Source organism: Anastrepha obliqua, chromosome 2, assembly GCF_027943255.1.
Source record: "Anastrepha obliqua isolate idAnaObli1 chromosome 2, idAnaObli1_1.0, whole genome shotgun sequence".
In the NCBI taxonomy this organism is placed as follows: domain Eukaryota; kingdom Metazoa; phylum Arthropoda; class Insecta; order Diptera; family Tephritidae; genus Anastrepha; species Anastrepha obliqua.
In genome coordinates, this window is record NC_072893.1 from 104,880,442 (window position 1) to 104,887,680 (window position 7,239).

General features: G+C 37.1%; 1 protein-coding gene across 1 annotated transcript; it reads right to left on the reverse strand.

Moving 5' to 3' along the window:
• Window positions 1-6,232: 6,232 nt before the first annotated feature.
• Window positions 6,233-6,949, reverse strand: LOC129238490 (rRNA 2'-O-methyltransferase fibrillarin-like). The gene is made up of 2 exons (XM_054873518.1): window positions 6,679-6,949; window positions 6,233-6,617 (listed from the first exon to the last, which is right to left on the reverse strand). Exons 1-2 carry the CDS (start codon window positions 6,731-6,733, stop codon window positions 6,424-6,426), a joined length of 249 nt encoding a protein of 82 aa, XP_054729493.1. The 5' UTR covers window positions 6,734-6,949; the 3' UTR covers window positions 6,233-6,423.
• Window positions 6,950-7,239: the final 290 nt, after the last annotated feature.

Below are 7,239 nucleotides of genomic sequence, written 5' to 3' on the forward strand. Positions count from 1 at the left end.
TTATTTTTTTGAAGCGCAGCCGAAGGCCGCCCACGCGAAAAGAAGTTCTACGCAAAAATACGGTGGATTGCGTAGCCGGAGTCGGACTGATGAGGGTTATTTTTTTGAAGCGCAGCCGAAGGCCACCACGCGAAAAGAGATTCTACGCAAAAATACGGTGGATTGCGTAGCCGGAGTCGGACTGATGAGGGTTATTTTTTTGAAGCGCAGCCGAAGGCCGCCCACGCGAAAAGAAGTTCTACGCAAAAATACGGTGGATTGCGTAGCCGGAGTCGGACTGATGAGGGTTATTTTTTTGAAGCGCAGCCGAAGGCCGCCCACGCGAAAAGAAGTTCTACGCAAAAATACGGTGGATTGCGTAGCCGGAGTCGGACTGATGAGGGTTATTTTTTTGAAGCGCAGCCGAAGGCCGCCCACGCGAAAAGAAGTTCTACGCAAAAATACGGTGGATGGCGTAGCCAGAGTCGGACTGATGAGGGTTATTTTTTTGAAGCGCAGCCGAAGGCCGCCCACGCGAAAAGAAGTTCTACGCAAAAATACGGTGGATTGCGTAGCCGGAGTCGGACTGATGAGGGTTATTTTTTTGAAGCGCAGCCGAAGGCCGCCCACGCGAAAAGAAGTTCTACGCAAAAATACGGTGGATTGCGTAGCCGGAGTCGGACTGATGAGGGTTATTTTTTTGAAGCGCAGCCGAAGGCCGCCACGCGAAAAGAAGTTCTACGCAAAAATACGGTGGATTGCGTAGCCAGAGTCGGACTGATGAGGGTTATTTTTTTGAAGCGCAGCCGAAGGCCGCCCACGCGAAAAGAAGTTCTACGCAAAAATACGGTGGATTGCGTAGCCGGAGTCGGACTGATGAGGGTTATTTTTTTGAAGGGCAGCCGAAGGCCGCCCACGCGAAAAGAAGTTCTACGCAAAAATACGGTGGATTGCGTAGCCGGAGTCGGACTGATGAGGGTTATTTTTTTGAAGCGCAGCCGAAGGCCGCCCACGCGAAAAGGAGTTCTACGCAAAAATACGGTGGATTGCGTAGCCGGAGTCGGACTGATGAGGGTTATTTTCTTGAAGCGCGGCCGAAGGCCGCCCACGCGAAAAGGAGTTCTACGCAAAAATACGGTGGATTCTATCGAAACTGAAGAAAAAAAGTTGCGCACTTTTTTTTATAAAATTTGTTGAATTTCTTATCATTTACTTACAGCATTTCGTCAATACAGAATTTTGTCAATACAAAATTTCGTCAATACAAAATTTCGTCAATACTGCATTTCGGCAATACAGAATATCTATATATATAAAAATGAAATGATGTTCGTTTGTCCGCATTTTTTTGGGCCGATACGAGGCCAATTTTATTCGTTCTTTTTTCATATTATAGGGATCCACTAGGGGAAGGTTTTTAGCAAAAAAAAATTTCTTTTAAATATTTTCTTCATATAAAAAAAGAAAAATCAAAATATTGTCCAAAACAAAACTTGCTCGATTGTTAGATTAAAGTAAGTTTCGAATCGACATTCATTTTAGGTGTAATTTTATGTGTACAACTTTTTTTGAATTTTTTGTATTTGTATTGTGATACAGAAACGTATTGTATACAGAAATTTCAAATGATTCGAATGAAAATTTTTTTTTTTTTTTTATTTCTTCCATAAAATATTACACCTGTCGTTAGACAATAAGTAATTTGATTTACAAAAAGATGGAATGAGAGTGATATTGAAGGGCCAATGCCCCCAAGCTCATTTAGAAGAAATACATATATACATATTATTTAAAAACAAGTGGTTAACAAACAATGATATATACGATTAGTTGACAATTGATTACAAGGATTTTGCAAGATCTGTTGGTGTTTGACGGTTAAGCCGACTTTGGGTAGATTTTTCTTTATTTGGTAGTCTTCTCATCATAGGATTTGTATGCCTTAATAGTCTATTTATGTGTCTTCTGCTAGCGCTTTGTATTGTTTCATCAATAGTATCGATGTCAAGGTCGCGATGAATATCTGCGTTAGGTATGTACCAAGGTGCATTAGTTAAGGTCCTAAGTATTTATGAAAATAATGTTTCAATTCAATTGAGCAATGCTTTCTTTGACCAATTCTATATGGAAATGAATGCGTTTGCAAACGATGTTTTCGGTTATGAACAAATGTTGGAATCGAATGAAAAAGGAAAGAAACGCGAAATGATAAAAAAAATTCTTGGAAAATTTAAAATGAATGGTGCTTCATTGGAAAAATTCAAAGGTAATAAGAACATACACAAGATAAAGTTAGAATTCGAATTTTTAGATTTATTTTGTTTATTTCTCATTTTTTTCAGAAGTACACCACACAACAACTCATTCCAACTCTGATTTTGAAATCCTGTTGGAATTGGTGATCGATAATTTTGTCACTATAATGGTCAACGGAAATTTGCGTGTATCAGCCCCTGCATATTATTTACCATATCAACTTTTTATGGAACATATGGACCAAATGAACACAAAAAAATAATTTAGTTTTGTTTTGATTTTTTGCACCATTTTGGTTTTCAGTTAATATATTACAATAAAAACAATACTGTTTTTTCGTGAACACAAAATTCTAAATTTATTACGTTGTTTGTTTAGAATTTTTTTAGAAAAGAAGTAAATTTTTTGGTTTTGAGGAAATTTGTTTATTGTTGCTATTTGTGAAAGCGTAGATATTTGTAAGTATTTGACTATAATCCTAAAAGTTAATGGAATACCACTATGACACATAGAAAACATTTTTTCAAAGGGGTGTTTTTCGAAAATTATAAAAAAAATTGTTTTAAAAAATTTTGAAGAAATAAAGTAAAATAAAAAAATTTCGAAAGCATGAAATTTTTTCAAAACCAAATTTTCCTCAAAAAGATAAAAGAAATTTCTTCGAAGAGGTGTTTTTCTAAAATTACAAAAAAAAAAATTTCAAAAATTTTAAACAAATAAAATAAAATAAAACTTTTTCAAGGGTATGAAATTTTGTCAAAACAAAATTTTCTGAAAACCAAACAAAATTTAAAAAAAAAATGGTGTTTTCAAAGCATTTCATATTCCACTATTAATAGAGAATACATTTTTTCGAGGGGGTGTTTTTCAAAACGGACAAAAATCTTTTTTAACAAATCAATTTAAACTTTTACAAAAGTATGAAATTTTTTCAAGAACAAAATTTTCTCAAAAACGTTAAATTAAAAAAAAATTGTTTTTTCAAAATATTTAATTTTCAGCAATCAACTGAGAAGAAATTTGTTAGAGCGAAGTGTTTTTCAAAACTTCAAAAAACACTTTTTAACCAAAAAAAATAAACCTTTTTTCAAAAACAACAGGAATGATAACATTGCCTAACAATTTCTGCTTTTTTGCACAGTCTAAAGAGGCATTGATACAGAGTGTATTTCCAAACATAGTTCAACATTACAAAAACCATGATTGGCTCAGCGAAAGAGCAATTTTAGCTGGGAAAAATAAGGACGTCAATGGACACTATTACTGATCAAGATGAGGTCGTAAATTATCCAACTGAATTCTTAAACTCACTCGATTTGCCAGGCTTACCACCTCATAATTTACGATTAAAAATTGGAGCACCGATTATTATGCTGCGCAATAGTAATGTGCCCCGACTTTGGGGCACGTTATCGAATGGGTAACGTTATCGAAGCAACAATTTTGAAAGGGAAGTACAAAGGAGAAGACATTTTGATACCCTGAATTCCACTGATTCCGGCGGATTTACCATTCGATTTCAAACGTTTGCAGTTCCCTATTCGCCTTGCCTTCGCTATGAGAATTAATAAGGCGCAAGGACAGTCTCTACAAATGTGCGGTATTAATTTAGAATACCCAATTTTTTCTCATGGACAATTGTATGTAGCTTGCTCACGAGTTGGCAAACCATCGTCATTATTCACGCGAAAGATGAAAAAACCAGAAACGTTGTCTACCAAAAAGTGTTACAAAGTTCGAATGAAATTGTATCAAAGAATTTGCTTTGTTTCGTATTAATTTTATTCTCTTTCAGCAAATCATTGAATTTATCGTCTAGCGAAGCGGGCGAGGGTACGCTAGTTTTTTATAGAATTCTGAAATACAGAATTTTGTATACAGCATTTTGTAAACAGAATATTGTATCATACAGCATTACGTACCCAACCCTATAAAAAGTTATATGTACCAAGCAAATCGTTCGAAATCATAGTCTTCCGTATCTAAAACTAAAGCGTTCTCCACAACGTCTGCTTCCGATATATCGGAATCAGAATTATCCGAATCGTATTCAGATCCCCCTGGTAAGTGGTTGAAAATTTGAAGCTCACTTGAAGGTGCAAGCAATTGTATTACTTCTTCTGGTAGCTTCTCTCTTTTCCGATATTTTTCTCTAGCGGATAAAGACAAGAAAGAAAGAAGAAGCTGAAGAATCCATTGCTCTATTGAAAACATCAGTCATATTATTTTTTCTTGTATTTTTTCTTGCATGTGCGATGCGATCTCTCTTGTATAATTTATTTCGAGCTTCTGATGCATTTTCACCAAAACAACCAACAGGAATTACGCAATTTTTTATAATCTGTAAGCCGTGAACTAATATTTTATGAACTGTTGCTGACATTCGAAACCATAAATATTTTTCCATGTACAAGAAGGCAGTTCTTTTGCAAAAATCTTCAAACTTTGTGGTATCTATAGGATACTCGCAGGAAATAGCAATTAATATAGGGTTTTTCAGTAAGAGCGCTTCAACTTTTGAACTTCTTTGAATAAAACACAAACGGTTTGACTTTTTTAACTAATTTTTTTTTATTATCGAGTTTGAACATATACATTTAAGTATGAAATTCGATTTCTTTTGCATGACCATCGCGTGCACGTTTTACGAAGTCCAATCGTTGAACCCAATTTTCGACCACTCTTTTGCATAAATCGGCCGAAATTCTAATAATTTCGCGTTCAATGTTGGCTCTGAGCTCACAAATCGTCGCCGGCTTGTTACCGTAGACCAATGAATTCACATAGCCCCAAAACGGGACAGCTTGTTAAATGGACCATAAAATGGCCGTAATGCTCTTAAAGTAGCAGCAACAGAACGATTATTTTCATAAAAAATTTACACGATTTGCAATCGTTGCTCAAGTGTGTAGCGTTCCATGATGAAATGTATACTAATGAAGTTTACAAATGACAAGCGAAAAATAAAAAATATAGTGGGCTAATACCATATCTAAGGGATGTAAGTTTGGGTTTAAAAACATCAGAATTAAAATTTTTAGTTGTTACGAATTGTTTTGGTGTAGCACCACACATTGGACATTTTTGATTAGAATTGGTGTTTGTTATAACATTTAGTATTTTTCCATCAATCAAAGTCATATGCAAATCATAATTGACAATAATGTTTTCTCCGTTATTAAGGTAATATTCAAATTAAATAAGATATTGGGGTGTTCGAGAGAAAAGTTCTTCGTAAGATCTTCGGTCCTGTGCGCGTTGGCGAATACTACCGCTCAAGAATGAACCACGAGCTGTATGAGCTCTACGCCGATATTGACGTAGTTCAACGCATCGCCATCCAACGTCTGCGTTGGCTAGGGCATGTCGTGCGTATGGATGAAGAAGCCCCAGCAAAGAAGGTGTTCGAGAGCGAAGTCCAAGGGAGCCGACGAAGAGGAAGACCATTGCTCCGGTGGAAAGACCAGGTGGAGGAAACCCTATGCTCGCTTGGTATACAGAATTGGAGAAGGCGCGCGCGGAGCAGAGGCGCCTGGAGAGAGCTAGTGAGGTCGGCCGTAACTCGGTAACGGGTTGTTATGGCCACCTAAGAGTAAGTAAGTTCTTTTTCTATCTTCGGCAGAACCAGTTTCTTGAAAATTTGTCACCAACTTTTGAATTGTCGACTCATTTGGATGGTTATTTCCACCAAAAAGATTACGAATTTTGTGATATTTTGTTTTTAAAGATCGATCATTTTCATAGTAAGTCCCAATAATTTTAAAGCGTTTCTCTATCGTGTCTACTTGACAAATATCCAAGATGCCATAATTTTCACTCCTGTGACACTAGGCGTCACTTTTGAAATACCCTTTATTTTCACGTTAACATTTTCGAAGCTGTTAAATTACCAGTGTTGTGATGTACCAATGGAAGGTTTGGTTTTATTTTCATTGTGTCTCTTTTTAAGGACCCAGCAGCCCTAACACCCTTTATTAAAGATCATTTAACACTTGAATTCAATGTAAATTTTCATATTTTATTTTTCCTATTAAATATTTAAATTATTTTAAAGCTTTTGGTTCACATATAGCAATACATACATACTCGTTCAAGTATGTATGGATCTTATAATCGCATTGCATATAATTTAGTCTAATTCGGAGGTAAAAAATACTAAGCCTTTGGCATGTTAAAGCGAAAACTAATTTACGGAGGGCATGGAGGCATCCAAGAGGGCCTTACACAGTCGGGTCCGCCCGCGCCACCTGGACCGCCAGGACCATTGCCCCAACCGCCGCCGCCACCGCCGCCTCCACCACCTCCACCTCCTCGCTCACAATTGCAGCCACGACCACCACCGCCGCCACCGCCACCGCCACCACCACCAGGCACTGGAACGCCTATAGTGGACAAAACATTTAATTTTCATCATTCAGCTTGAAAGTAAATTTGCATTTTTACCTTTAACTAGGGCCAAAATAGCGAAGAAAACCGCTAGCAAAATTGGGAATTTCATTTTTCACTTGTTAATATTGCGATACTCTGGATGAAGTGATACGATGTGTTATAGGGCCCAGCTTTTTATATGAGATGAGTACGAGTATCAGAATTCGTTGTAGTCTCGCTGTACTAAGTATTCCCCAAGCAGAGGGGATTTTCGTGGGGTTATGCAATTTAGGTGCGCTGTGATGCGGCGCGAAGCAGTGCATTGTGCTATAATTGAAGCAGGAGTGTGCGCTGTGAACTGTGCTACACACAACAGTTGTGTAAGAGAGAAGGAAACTTGCGCGAAGATAAGACGCGTGTAATTATCACCTCACTGCGCACCCGCTTTCGTCAGCGGAAAATCCAAAACAACCAAAGTGAATAAACTGACAATGAAATGCACGCTTATCAATAGTTAATACGCGAAAGTATGAAAACGAGGGATTCTTACATACACACATACACACGAGCATTTACATATTTATGCAAATGACCGTGTGAGCAAATCTAAGTCAGCTATTCATGCCGAAAGGTCTT

What these genes read in the sequence shown, in the direction of transcription:
- LOC129238490 (XM_054873518.1), bottom strand. Translation starts at nt 6,733, where the DNA reads ATGAAATTCCCAATTTTGCTAGCGGTTTTCTTCGCTATTTTGGCCCTA. An exon ending in TATTTTGGCCCTAGTTAAAG is followed by an intron (nt 6,618 to 6,678) that starts GTAAAAATGCAA and finishes TGTCCACTATAG; the next exon opens with GCGTTCCAGTGCCTGGTGGT.